At 47.6% G+C, this 14,732-nt stretch overlaps 1 protein-coding gene across 3 annotated transcripts in view; it reads right to left on the minus strand.

Moving 5' to 3' along the window:
* LOC134958116 (extracellular serine/threonine protein kinase FAM20C-like) overlaps window positions 1-14,732 on the minus strand; it is a 402,537-nt gene that overhangs the window by 101,754 nt on the left and 286,051 nt on the right. For all 3 annotated transcript variants that reach the window (XM_063940488.1, XM_063940487.1, XM_063940486.1), the window contains one exon: window positions 328-409. In XM_063940488.1, coding sequence (XP_063796558.1) covers window positions 328-409 — 82 coding nt within the window. The remainder of the gene's footprint in view (window positions 1-327; window positions 410-14,732) is intronic.

The raw sequence follows: 14,732 nt of genomic DNA on the forward strand, positions 1-14,732 counted from the left end.
AAGTGAATAATTAAAGAAGCACCAAGACAGCCTAACTAGGAGGTAGTGCTGCAAATAATATTCTTGTCTAATGTATGTGATATACATAGATGTAGCCACGCTTATTATTCGCCACCGCATCACGGGTGTGCGCGCTTCATAGATGTGCACACACCCCATTCACATGAATGGGAGCGTTCTGTACGCTGCCTAGCCGCGAAAAGCGTGCACACCTGCAATATAGCCACGCTAGATAAGTGTGGCTACATCTGTAGGAAAGCATATGTTAGGGCGGCAAGGGTCAGATTCTGTACCAGACACTTTCAGCTACAGCACTGATTCTCTTACCCCCTTCCATTGTCCAGATGCAGAAGGAAGGTCTCGTTTCCAAACTTCTCGAATGTCTCATAGTGATGACGATCTTGGTTCCCTATATTTGGAAGATTAATAACACAACAACATGCATTACAGTAATTCACAGGAATAAAAGGAATATAATATTTATAATACAAAATGACAAGTTTGTGCACTAAGCACCCATCCTGAGGACTATAAAGAGGAAAGATCTGACCATCCACTTATGCACTAAATGACCATCCTGAGGAATATATGAGTTATAGAGGAAAGATCTGACCATCCACTTGTGCACTAAGCGCCCATCCTGAGGACTATAAAGAGGAAAGATCTGACCATCCTATTGTGCACTAGGCGGCCATTCTGAGGAATATATAGAGGAAAGATCTGACCATCCACTTATGCAATAAACGCCCATCCTGAGGATTATAGAAAGGAAAGCTATGACCCTCCACTTGTACACTAAGCGGCCATTTTGAGGAATATATAGAGGAAAGATCTGAACATCCACTTATGCACTAAGTGCCCAAACTGAGAAAATAGGATTTTAATTACCTACCGGTAAATCATTTTCTCATAGTCCGTAGAGGATACTGGGGTCCATTTAGTACCATGGGGTATAGACATGTCCACTAGGAGCCATGGGCACTTTAAGAATTAGATAGTGTGGGCTGGCTCCTCCCTCTATGCCCCTCCTACCAGACTCAGTCTAGGAAACTGTGCCCGAGGAGATGGACATACTTTGAGAGAAGGATAGATAAGGATAGTGGTGAGATTCCGAACCAGCACACACAATAAGAGTAAAGCCAAGCTAACCAAACTTGAAACAAGAACAGCAACGGCTGAACCAACCATACTTATCCATGGGGATGTACCGAAGCTCCCAAACCGGGTGGGAGAGTACTGAGGTTCCTGCAGAACTGATTGACCAAACTGAAGGTCCTCAGAGGCCAAAATATCAAACTTGTAGAACTTAGCAAACATGTTCGAACCTGACCAAGTAGCTGCTCGGCAGAGCTGTAAAGCAGAGACACCCTGGGCAGCCGACCAGGAAGAACCCACCAACCTAGTAGAGTGGGCCTGTACAGATTTTGGACACGGCAAACATGCAGTGAAATAAGCATGCTGGACAACAAGCTTGATCCAGCGTGCAATTGTCTGCTTTGAACCAGGCCCCCCAATCTTATTGGGATCATAAAGAACAAATAGCGAGTCCGTCTTTCTGGGACGAGCTGTTCTTTTCACATACACCTTCAAAGCCTGCACAACATCCAAATACTTTGTAGTAACAGAAATGGCGGTGACAAACGGAACCACAATAGGTTGGTTGATGTGAAACGCAGACACCACTTTAGGAAGAAATTGTTGATGATTTCTGAGTTCAGCTCTGTCCTCATGGAAAATTAAATAGGGACTTTTGTGAGACAAAGCCCCCAGCTCCGACACACGTCTTGTTGAAGCCAAGGCCAACAGTGTGACTTATTTTACGTCCACCTCCTGTAACGGTTCAAACCAGTCTGATTGGAGAAACTGCAGCACCACATTGAGATCCCAAGGTGCTGTCTCCCACAGCACAAAGGGAGGTTGGATGTGCTGAACACCTTTCAAAAACGTCTGGACTTCAGGGAGAGAAGCCAATTGTTTCTGAAAGAAAATGGACAAGGCCGAAATCTGGACTTTTATGGAGCCCAGACGCATGCCCACATCTACGCCTGCAGAAAAAGCAGGAAACGTTGCAGATGAAATTCCACCGCAGAATAATTTCTGCTTTCACACCAAGAGACGTATTTCTTCCAAATACGATGAGAATGCTTAGACGTTACCCTCTTCCTGGCTTGGATCATAGCTGGGATAACCTTGTTAGGGATCCCTCTCATGGCTAGAATCAGCTGTCAAACTTCCATGCAGTCAATCGTAGCCGCGGTAAGTCCTGGTAGACGAACGGGCCCTGTTGCAGAAGATCCTCGCGAAGAGGTAGAGGCCACGGATCTTCGAGGAGCATCTCCAGAAGGTCCGTGTACCAGGCCCTTCTTGGCCAGTACGGAGCAATGAGTATTGCTTGAACCTTTTCTCTTTTTATTCATTTTACAATTCTTGAGATCAGAGGAAGTGGAGGAAACACGTACACCATCTGATAGACCCATGGAGTTGTCAGGGCGGCTATCGCCACCGCCTGTCGGTCTCTCGACCTGGAACAATAACCTGCGCTTCTTGTTGAGAAGAGACGCCATCATGTCGATCTGTGGATATCCCCATTGACTTGTCAAGCACCTGAACACTTCAGGGTGAAGTCCCCACTCCCCCGGGTGCAGGTCGTGTCTGCTGAGGAAGTCTGCTTCCCAGTTGTCTACTCCTGGAATGAAAACCGCTGACATCGACATTGCTGATCTGCTTTTTGTTCCGCCCTGTCGGTTTATGTACGTTACTGCCGTCACATTGTCTGACTGGACCTGAATTGCCTGATCTTGAAGAAGATGTGAGGCCTATAGAAGGGCGTTGTATATGGCCCTGAGTTCCAGAATGTTGATTGGAAGGACGACTTTCTGACTTGACCATCTTCCCTGAAACTGAACCCCCTGAGTGACTGCTCCCCAACCTCTGAGGCTTGCGTCTGTGGTTAACAGAATCCAGTTCTGAATTCCGAACATCCGTCCTGCGACGAGGTGAGAAGACTGTAGCCACCACAGAAGGAAGATCCTGGCCTTTGGCCACAGACGGATCCTCTGGTGCAAGTGCAAATGCAATCCGGACCATTTGTCCAACAGATCAAGCTGGAAGGGTCTTACGTGAAACCCTCCGTATTGTAGTGCCTTGTAAGAGGCCACCATTTTCCCCAGATGGCGAATGCACAGATTCACCGACACCCGGGTTGGCTTCAGGACATCCCGAACAATCAACTGGATTACCAATGCCTTTTCCAATGGAAGGAACACGTTTTGTGACTCCGTGTCCAGTATCATTCCCAGGAATGGGAGCCTCCATGTTGGCTCTAGGTGAGATTTCGGAAGGTTCAGAATCCACCCGTGATCCTGGAGGAGTTTGGTTGAGAGAGCAATGCTGTCCAGCAATCTTTCCCTGGACGGCGCTTTTATCAGCAGATCGTCCAGGTACGGAATTATGTTCACTCCCTGTTTGCGGAGTAGAAACATCATCTCTGCCATCACCCTGGTGAACACCCTTGGTGCCGTGGAGAGACCAAATGACAGGGCCTGGAACTGGAAGTGACAGTCCTGCAGTGCAAACCAGAGATAAGCCTGATGAGACAGCCAGATCGGAATATGAAGGTACGCATCCTTGATATCCAGAGACACTAGGAATTCCCCCTCCTCCAGACCTGAGATCACCGCTCTCAGAGACTCCATCTTGAATTTGAACACTCGTAAGTACGGGTTCAAAGACCTGAGGTTCAGAATCGGTCTTATCGAACCGTCCGGCTTCGGTACTACGAACAAGTTGGAATAGTACCCCTTGTTTAGTAGGTGAGGTGGAACTGGAACAATGACCTGAGTCTGTACCAGTTTTTGGATGGCATGCTGTAAAGTTATACTTGCCTCTTGTGAAACTGGCAAGCCTGATTTGTAGAATCTGTGAGTTGGGAGCTTTTGGAACTCCAGTCTGTAGCCCTGGGAAATAAGATCTATGACCCAGGGATCCTGGCACGAATTTGACCAGATCTGACTGAAGAATTGTAGTCGGGCTCCCACCTGACAGCCTTCCAGGCATTGAGGTTCACCGTCATGCCGAAGTCTTTGAGGAAGCAGAGCCTGAGCTCTGTTCCTGAGCACCTGCTCTTGCTGGTTTGCGTGGTTTACCTCTTGCACCACTGGAGGACGTAGAAGCACCTTTGGATTTGCCCTTGAACTTGGCCATCCGAAAGGACTGTAACTTAGAAGCTGAATAAGTCTTCTTGGTTGGGGGGGCTGCGGAAGGAAGATACGTAGACTTACCCGCAGTAGATGTGGAGATGCATTTGTCTAATTCATCTCCAAACAAGGCCTCTCCTGTGAATGGTAGGCCTTCCACGCCTTTCCTGGAGTCTGCGTCATCAGTCCACTGGCGTACCCACAAGCCCCTGCGTGCCGACACTGCCATAGCGGTGGTGCGTGCGTTAAGCATGCCTATTTCCTTTATGGCTTCCACCATATAGTTCGCAGAGTCCTGTATATGCTGCAGGAGTAAGACAACATCCCCCCTTGATAAGGAATCTAACCCCTCAATTAGGTTACCTGACCATTTAGCAATTTCTTTAGTGATCCATGCACATGCAATAGTGGGTCTTTGGGCCACCCCAGCAGCTGTGTACAATGATTTGAGTGTAGTCTTATTTTACGATCAGCCGTGTCTTTCAGGGAGGCTGCACCAGGAACAGGCAATACAATATTCTGTGACAGCCTGGATACTGATGTGTCCACTATCGGTGGATTTTCCCATTTTTTCCTATCCTCCAGAGGAAAAGGAAAAGATGAGAGCAACCTTTTAGGGATCTGAAACTTCTTATCAGGATTAACCCATGGTTCTCCAAACAGGGTTTTCAGTTCCTTTGACACAGGAAAAGTAACCGAGGACTTCTTTTTTACATTAAAATAAGATTCCTCACACTCCTCTGACACCTTATCAGGAATATGCAGAACATCTCTGATAGCCTCTATAAGAGCCTCTATTCCCTGTAACAGAGCTGCATCCCCCCGCCTCTGAGTCCACCTCCCCCTCCTCCATGTCTATCCTGTCAGCGTCAGACTGCAGGATATTGGCCAGAGATCACTTTTGTGGACAAATGGGAGGGGATTGAGACGCTGTTTTAGGGACTGAGTCTCTGTTCATAAACTCATCCACAGTCTGTTTTAAGTATTGCGTCTCTTTCTCATTGCGGGACAATTTTGTAGAAAAGAGTGGAGATCATTCCTTTAAGAGAATTAACCCACTCCGGTTCAGCCCCGCTATTCTGTGAAACCTGAGTACCCAGTAGTGAGCCCCCTGGTGAAAAGGAACACTCCGCTGTACAAGAAACACACTCTTTGCCTGACATAATGTAAATGTGACAGCACACACACAGGAAAGGTTAAGCACAAGCAACCCACAAAGAGCCCTTCAGGTGGACACAGAGATGTTAGGAGCCAGCCCCCACTGCGCCCTTACCGCTAATGCCTAGTATAGCCAGGTTGCAGACTAAGTACCCTGATAGGGGACTAAGTTCACGAATAATCGATCCCCTCTGCTATGAGCCCCTTGTACCGCTGAGGTAATCTGGAGTCACACCGGAGGAGCTACGCGTCCCTGTCAGTCAGCGTCTGTGTCCACTGCAGAGGGAAAATGGCGCTGGTGAGCTGCTGGATCCTCTCAGTGAAGCCCCGCCCCTTCAATGGCGTGCGGTCTTCCCACTTTTTTTATACTGGCTGAGGTAATTTTTGTGCTTAAAATGGAGCATAACCATTTTAAGGCTGTGTTTGCCAGTTTGGGTACCGTGTACAGTGTACTGAGACGCAGTTGAGTACTGTGTCTGGAGATGCATTCCGCCCCGTTTAGAAGCCGTGCGTCTCAGCTAACCGGGACGCCGGCTCAGTGCTCCCAACTCTTCATTCTTTTGGCTCTGTTAGGGGTGGCGGCGTGCTGCGGGAATGTACGCTCGCCATGGTAGGGTTCGCGAAGAGTTCCCTCAGGAGCTCAGTGTCCTGTCAGCAGGGAACGGGACCATTAACCCTTCAAGAGGTTGGGCCGTTCCCCACCCCTAACGAAGCAGGCAGTCTGGTGCCAACCAGCCCTGCCTGAAAATAACAAACATAGAAAATAAATGCAGAAAATTCTTCAGGAGCTTCCTTCAGCGTGACCGGCTCCTCCGGACACATTTTCTAAACTGAGTCTGGTAGGAGGGGCATAGAGGGAGGAGTCAGCCCACACTATCAAATTCTTAAAGTGTCCATGGCTCCTAATGGACCAATCTACACTCCATGGTACTAAATGGACCCCAGTATCCTCTAGGACTTAAGGGAAATAATAAGAATTTACTTACCGATAATTCTATTTCTCATAGTCCGTAGTGGATGCTGGGCACTCCGAAAGGACCATGGGGAATAGCGGCTCCGCAGGAGACTGGGCACAAAAGTAAAAGCTTTAGGACTAGCTGGTGTGCACTGGCTCCTCCCACTATGACCCTCCTCCAAGCCTCAGTTAGGATACTGTGCCCGGACGAGCGTACACAATAAGGAAGGATTTTGAATCCCGGGAAAGACTCATACCAGCCACACCAATCACACCGTACAACCTGTGATCTGAACCCAGTTAACAGCATGATAACAGAGGAGCCTCTGAAAAGATGGCTCACAACAATAATAACCCGATTTTTGTAACTATGTACAAGTATTGCAGACAATCCGCACTTGGGATGGGCGCCCAGCATCCACTACGGACTATGAGAAATAGAATTATCGGTAAGTAAATTCTTATTTTCTCTGACGTCCTAGTGGATGCTGGGAACTCCGAAAGGACCGTGGGGATTATACCAAAGCTCCCAAACGGGCGGGAGAGTGCGGATGACTCTGCAGCACCGAATGAGAGAACTCCAGGTCCTCCTCAGCCAGGGTATCAAATTTGTAGAATTTAGCAAACGTGTTTGCCCCTGACCAAGTAGCTGCTCGGCAAAGTTGTAAAGCCGAGACCCCTCGGGCAGCCGCCCAAGATGAGCCCACTTTCCTTGTGGAATGGGCTTTTACAGATTTTGGCTGTGGCAGGCCTGCCACAGAATGTGCAAGCTGAATTGTACTACAAATCCAACGAGCAATAGTCTGCTTAGAAGCAGGAGCACCCAGCTTGTTGGGTGCATACAGGATAAACAGCGAGTCAGATTTTCTGACTCCAGCCGTCCTGTAAACATATATTTTCAGGGCCCTGACAACGTCTAGCAACTTGGAGTCCTCCAAGTCCCTAGTAGCCGCAGGCACCACAATAGGTTGGTTCAGGTGAAACGCTGAAACCACCTTAGGGAGAAACTGAGGACGAGTCCTCAATTCCGCCCTGTCCGAATGGAAAATCAGATAAGGGCTTTTACAGGATAAAGCCGCCAATTCTGACACGCGCCTGGCCCAGGCCAGGGCCAACAGCATGACCACTTTCCATGTGAGATATTTTAACTCCACAGATTTAAGTGGTTCAAACCAATGTGACTTTTGGAACCCAAAAACTACATTGAGATCCCAAGGTGCCACTGGAGGCACAAAAGGAGGCTGTATATGCAGTACCCCTTTTACAACGTCTGAACTTCAGGGACTGAAGCTAGTTATTTTTGGAAGAAAATTGACAGGGCCGAAATTTGAACCTTAATGGACCCCAATTTCAGGCCCATAGACACTCCTGTTTGCAGGAAATGTAGGAATAGACCCAGTTGAATTTCCTCCGTCGGGCCTTACTGGCCTCGCACCACGCAACATATTTTCGCCAAATGCGGTGATAATGTTTTGCGGTTACATCCTTCCTGGCTTTGATCAGGATAGGGATGACTTCATCCGGAATGCCTTTTTTCCTTCAGGATCCGGCGTTCAACCGCCATGCCGTCAAACGCAACCGCGGTAAGTCTTGGAACAGACAGGGTCCTTGCTGGAGCAGGTCCCTTCTTAGAGGTAGAGGCCACGGATCCTCCGTGAGCATCTCTTGAAGTTCCGGTTACCAAGTCCTTCTTGGCCAATCCGGAGCCACGAATATAGTGCTTACTCCTCTCCATCTTATCAATCTCAGTACCTTGGGTATGAGAGGCAGATGAGGGAACACATACACTGACTGGTACACCCACGGTGTTACCAGAGCGTCTACAGCTATTGCCTGAGGGTCCCTTGACCTGGCGCAATACCTGTCGAGTTTTTCCCAACGGTTTATAATCATGTGGAAGACTTCTGGGTGAAGTCCCCACTCTCCCGGGTGGAGGTCGTGTCTGCTGAGGAAGTCTGCTTCCCAGTTGTCCACTCCCGGAATTGCTAACAGTGCTATCACATGATTTTCCGCCCAGCGAAGAATCCTTGCAGCTTCTGCCATTGCCCTCCTGCTTCTTGTGCCACCCTGTCTGTTTACGTGGGTGACTGCCGTGATGTTGTCCGACTGGATCAACACCGGCTGACCTTGAAGCAGAGGTCTTGCTAAGCTTAGAGCATTGTAAATGGCCCTTAGCTTCAGGATATTTATGTGAAGTGATGTCTCCAGGCTTGACCATAAGCCCTGGAAATTCCTTCCCTGTGTGACTGCTCCCCAGCCTCGCAGGCTGGCATCCGTGGTCACCAGGACCCAGTCCTGAATGCCGAATCTGCGGCCCTCTAGAAGATGAGCACTCTGCAACCAACACAGGAGGGACACCCTTGTTCTTGGTGACAGGGTTATCCGCTGATGCATCTGAAGATGCGACCCGGACCATTTGTCCAGCAGGTCCCACTGGAAAGTTCTTGCGTGGAATCTGCCGAATGGGATTGCTTCGTAGGAAGCCACCATTTTACCCAGAACCCTTGTGCATTGATGCACTGAGACTTAGCTCGGTTTTAGGAGGTTCCTGACTAGCTCGGATAACTCCCTGGCTTTCTCCTCCGGGAGAAACACCTTTTTCTGGACTGTGTCCAGGATCATACCTAGGAACAGAAGACGAGTCGTCGGAACCAGCTGCGATTTTGGAATATTGAGAATCCAATCGTGCTGCCGCAACACTACCTGAGATAGTGCTACACCGACCTCCAACTGTTCCCTGGATCTTACCCTTATCAGGGAATCGTCCAAGCAAGGGATAACTAAAATTCCCTTCCTTCGAAGGAATATCATCATTTCGGCCATTACCTTGGTAAAGACCCGGGGTGCCGTGGACCATCCATACGGCAGCGTCTGAACTGATAGTGACAGTTCTGTACCATAAACCTGAGGTACCCTTGGTGAGAAGGGTAAATTTGGACATGAAGGTAAGCATCCTTGATGTCCCGAGACATCATGTAGTCCCCTTCTTCCAGGTTCGCAATCACTGCTCTGAGTGACTCAATCTTGAATTTGAACCTCTGTATGTAAGTGTTCAAAGATTTTAGCTTTAGAATCGGTCTCACCGAGCCGTCCGGCTTCGGTACCACAACAGTGTGGAATAATACCCCGTTCCCTGTTGCAGGAGGGGTACCTTGATTATCACCTGCTGGGAATACAGCTTGTGAATGGCTTCCAAAACTGTCTCCCTGTCAGAAGGAGACATCGGTAAAGCCGACTTTAGGAAACGGCGAGGGGGAGACGTCTCGAATTCCAATTTGTACCCCTGAGATATCACCCGAAGGATCCAGGGGTCTACTTGCGAGTGAGCCCCCTGCGCGCTGAAATTCATTGAGACGGGCCCCCCACCGTGCCTGATTCTTGTAAAGCCCCAGCGTCATACTGAGGGCTTGGCAGAGGCGGGAGAGGGTTTCTGTTCCTGGGAACTGGCTGATTTCTGCAGCCTTTTTCCTCTCCCTCTGTCACGGGGCAGAAATGAGGAACCTTTTGCCCGCTTCCAAATGCCGTTTGAAATCCGCATCACCTGACCACTGTCGTGTCCATAACCCTCTACTGGTAGAAATGGACAACGCACTTAGACTTGATGCCAGTCGGCAAATATTCCGCTGTGCATCACGCATATATAGAAATGCATCTTTTAAATGCTCTATAGGCAAAAATATACTGTCCCTATCTAGGGTATCAATATTTTCAGTCAGGGAATCCGACCACGCCAACCCAGCACTGCACATCCAGGCTGAGGCGATTTCTGGTCGCAGTATAACACCAGTATGTGTGTAAATACATTTTAGGATACCCTCCTGCTTTCTATCAGCAGGATCCTTAAGGGCGGCCATCTCAAGAGAGGGTAGAGCCCTTACAAGCGTGTGAGCGCTTTATCCACCCTAGGGGGTGTTTCCCAACGCACCCTAACCTCTGGCGGGAAAGGATATAATGCCAATAACATTTTAGAAATTATCAGTTGTTATCGGGGGAAACCCACGCATCATCACACACCTCATTTAATTTCTCAGATTCAGGAAAACTACAGGTAGTTTTTCCTCACCGAACATAATACCCCTTTTTGGTGGTACTCGTATTATCAGAAATGTGTAAAACATTTTTAATTGCCTCCATCATGTAACGTGTGGCCCTACTGGAAGTCACATTTGTCTCTTCACCGTCGACACTGGAGTCAGTATCCGTGTCGGCGTCTATATCTGCCATCTGAGGTAACGGGCGCTTTAGAGCCCCTGACGGCCTATGAGACGTCTGGACAGGCACAAGCTGAGTAGCCGGCTGTCTCATGTCAACCACTGCCTTTTATACAGAGCTGACACTGTCACGTAATTCCTTCCAACAGTTCATCCACTCAGGTGTCGACCCCCTAGGGGGTGACATCACTATTACAGGCAATCTGCTCCGTCTCCACATCATTTTTCTCCTCATACATGTCGACACAAACGTACCGACATACAGCACACACACAGGGAATGCTCTGATAGAGGACAGGACCCCACTAGCCCTTTGGGGAGACAGAGGGAGAGTTTGCCAGCACACACCAGAGCGCTATATATATATACAGGGATAACCTTATATAAGTGTTTTTCCCCTTATAGCTGCTGTATCTTTAATACTGCGCGTAATTAGTGCCCCCCCTCTCTTTTTTAACCCTTTCTGTAGTGTAGTGACTGCAGGGGAGAGCCAGGGAGCTTCCCTCCAACGGAGCTGTGAGGGAAAATGGCGCCAGTGTGCTGAGGAGATAGGCTCCGCCCCCTTATCGGCGGCCTTATCTCCCGTTTTTCTATGTATTCTGGCAGGGGTTAAATGCATCCATATAGCCCAGGAGCTATATGTGATGCATTTTTTTGCCATCCAAGGTGTTTTTATTGCGTCTCAGGGCGCCCCCCCCCAGCGCCCTGCACCCTCAGTGACCGGAGTGTGAAGTGTGCTGAGAGCAATGGCGCACAGCTGCAGTGCTGTGCGCTACCTTGTTGAAGACAGGACGTCTTCTGCCGCCGATTTTCCGGACCTCTTCTGTCTTCTGGCTCTGTAAGGGGGCCGGCGGCGCGGCTATGGGATCCATCCATGGCTGGGCCTGTGATCGTCCCTCTGGAGCTAATGTCCAGTAGCCTAAGAAGCCCAATCCATCCTGCACGCAGGTGAGTTCGCTTCTTCTCCCCTTAGTCCCTCGATGCAGTGAGCCTGTTGCCAGCAGGTCTCACTGAAAATAAAAAACCTAATTTAAACTTTTACTCTAAGCAGCTCAGGAGAGCCACCTAGATTGCACCCTTCTCGTTCGGGCACAAAAATCTAACTGAGGCTTGGAGGAGGGTCATAGGGGGAGGAGCCAGTGCACACCAGCTAGTCCTAAAGCTTTTACTTTTGTGCCCAGTCTCCTGCGGAGCCGCTATTCCCCATGGTCCTTTCGGAGTGCCCAGCATCCACTAGGACGTCAGAGAAATAAAGAGGAAATATCCAACTACCCACTTGTTCACTAAGCACCCATCCTGTGGAATATTACATTTGAAACATGTCTGTCTTGCCTCCATATTTGCCTTTATACACATATCTTGGACCCCAACTATATTCAAGGTATATTGGTGCTAATTCAGGAATTTAAGGTCATAATATGGGAAAAAAGTTACATCAAATAGATAAATAATCAACTATTCTTTATTCAATCATCTTTCATGACTTATTGACCTTATACTTGAGCAATTCATGCAGCTTATCTGTCTGCCGACACTATCTCTTTTGTGAGTTTCCCCATCACAGTTTCTCATCTTGTACGCAGTGGTGGGGCAGGTATTGTGTGTTCATCAAAACGAAGTGTGGCATGAGACTGTGACATCAAACCCCAGCACGAGAGACATTGATCACACATTCAGTGTTATGGGCCCTAGCCAAATACTTAGGTTTGCCTAGTGGTAGAGTTGACTCCTACTTTCACTCCTAATAATGTATGATTTTGGGAAGGGGAAATGTATATCTTTTGTGTGAAGGATAATCTTTCATTATGGGTTTCTATATGTTTGAGGAAAGACAAGGCATACATAGGCCCTCATTATAAATAGGACATATTTTAGCTATAAAATCCATGACTGCTCTGAGTAACATATAAAATGCTGTATGCAGAGTAGTCTGCTTACAACTAATAGAGATATTCATTTTTAACTGTTATCCCCTACTGAAAAACAAATGAATTGCTGTACTTAGAGATGAGCGGGTTCGGATTTAACGCCAGAATTAACGCCAGTTCGGTTTTATCCGGATTTTTCCTATTGGCTATCCAAAACACGTGACATCCGTGAGCCAATAAGATGCCGTTTTGAGAACCGAGTAAATCCGAGTAAAACCGAACCCGCTCATACATGATATTCCGAGTCAGGATCCCTGCATTTAGGGAGACATTGATAGTATAGAGTTGTACATACCTATCTGGTACCGGCCTTACCCACAGACAATGAAAGGGCAGAAGCATGCCTTTAACCATTCTGGAATACAGTTACCATTGGCACGACAGAGCAGGTGATATGCTAAAACGGTTCGTGCTAGATGCATCATCGCTTGGAGAGTGATAAAATGGAGAGAGAAAAAGCACCAGCCAATCAGCTCCTAACTTCCATGTCACAGGCCCTGTTTGAAAAATTACAGTTAGGAGCTGATTGGCTGGCAGTTTATCACTTTCCATCTTATCACTCTCCGAGCGATGATGCATCTAGTCCTAACACAGTGGCTAACCCTCCAGTAATAAAATCAGAAAGTTGACTGATTCAGTGGTTAAGTCGCAGTGTTGATACTGCACGCAGCTGGCCGATGTTGTAAGTCTGCACATGCGTCTGAGTTGCACAGCAGATGCGTCCTGATATACCCGATATACCAATGTGGGCGTGTTGTGGGTGTGTCAATGAAAACAGCCAAAGATGCACAGGCGGTCACACTGGATATAACATGTGCAGAGAGAGTTAGATTTGGGTGTGGTGTGTTCAATCTGAAATCTAAATTGCAGTGTAAAAATAAAGCAGCCAGTATTTACCCTGCACAGAAACAATATAACCCACCCAAATCTAACTCTCTCTGCACATGTTATATCTGCCCCACCTGCAGTGCATATGGGGGGTCATTCCGAGTTGATCGCTCGCTAGCTACTTTCAGCAGCCGTGCAAACGCATAGTCACCACCCACGGGGGAGTGTATTTTCGCTTTGCAAGTGTGCGAACACGTGTGCAGCCGAGCGGGACGAAAAAGTTTTTTGCAGTTTCTGAGTAGTTCTTGACTTACTCAGCCCTTGTGATCACTTCAGTCTTTTTGGTCCCGGAATTGACGTCAGACACCCGCCCTGCAAACGCTTAGACACACCTCCGTTTTTCCAAACACTCCCTGAAAACGGTCAGTTGCCGCCCACAAACGCCCTCTTCCTGTCAATCTCCTTGCTAATGGCTGTGCGAATGGATTCTTCATTAAATCCATCACCCAGCAACGATGTACTCGTACGACGCGCCTGCACATTGCGGTGCATATGCATGCGCAGTAGTAACCTGTTCGCTGCGCTGCGAAAAACTGCAGCAAGCGATCAACTCGGAATGACCCCCATGGTTTTACCCAAATGCTAACAAATTTGCTGCGATAAACTCTGAATCACCCCCAGTGTCTGCAATACTGTAGGCAAATCCAACACACATGGCAGCAAGCCAGCTATCCGATTCAGGGGCAGTTCTGGTTAAAGGACCTAATATTGAGTAGGATTAAAGAGAGAGAAAAGAAGACTCTTTTGGCTGGGGCACTCTTATTTATATCATGAATAAAGATAGCGTTTAACTTTCATTAGTATGCATTAAAACCCGTTTACCAGAAAGCATTACTACTGATTAGTAACAAAATAGTAAGTCAATAACACGACTATAGCACACACAGTATGATAAAAAAAATGCAAAGTGTGTATCAGCCAAAGTGTGTATCAGCAAATCCTGTATTCAAACTTGGTGAACAAGCCAACCCCTGGTAAAATGCGCATCTTTGGTTGGGTGATCCGGGTCCCATTCACAGGACTGGACCTACCGCACATACACTCTGTTTAGTATGTGTTTTTCAGTTGTCATAATCTATGCTTAAAAGATGCAATTTTGCTTCAGGAGGGACACATATCATATGTGCTATAGTCGTGTTATTGATTTACTATTTTATTACTAATCAGTAGTACTACTTTCTGGTAAACAAGAAGGATGAGAGTTTTTAATGCATACTAATAAAAGCAAAATTGTATCTTAATTCATGATCTAAATAAGAGGTCCCCAGCTAAAATAGTCTTCTTTTCTCTCTTTGAACACTTGTAAACATTGTATGACTCTTGGGAGCACCACCAACTACTGTAAGTGATGCTATCCAATTTTGGATGATATTGCCATTAATGTTAGTTTGACACA

The sequence above is a fragment of the Pseudophryne corroboree genome, chromosome 9 (assembly GCF_028390025.1).
Source record: "Pseudophryne corroboree isolate aPseCor3 chromosome 9, aPseCor3.hap2, whole genome shotgun sequence".
Lineage (NCBI taxonomy): Eukaryota > Metazoa > Chordata > Amphibia > Anura > Myobatrachidae > Pseudophryne > Pseudophryne corroboree.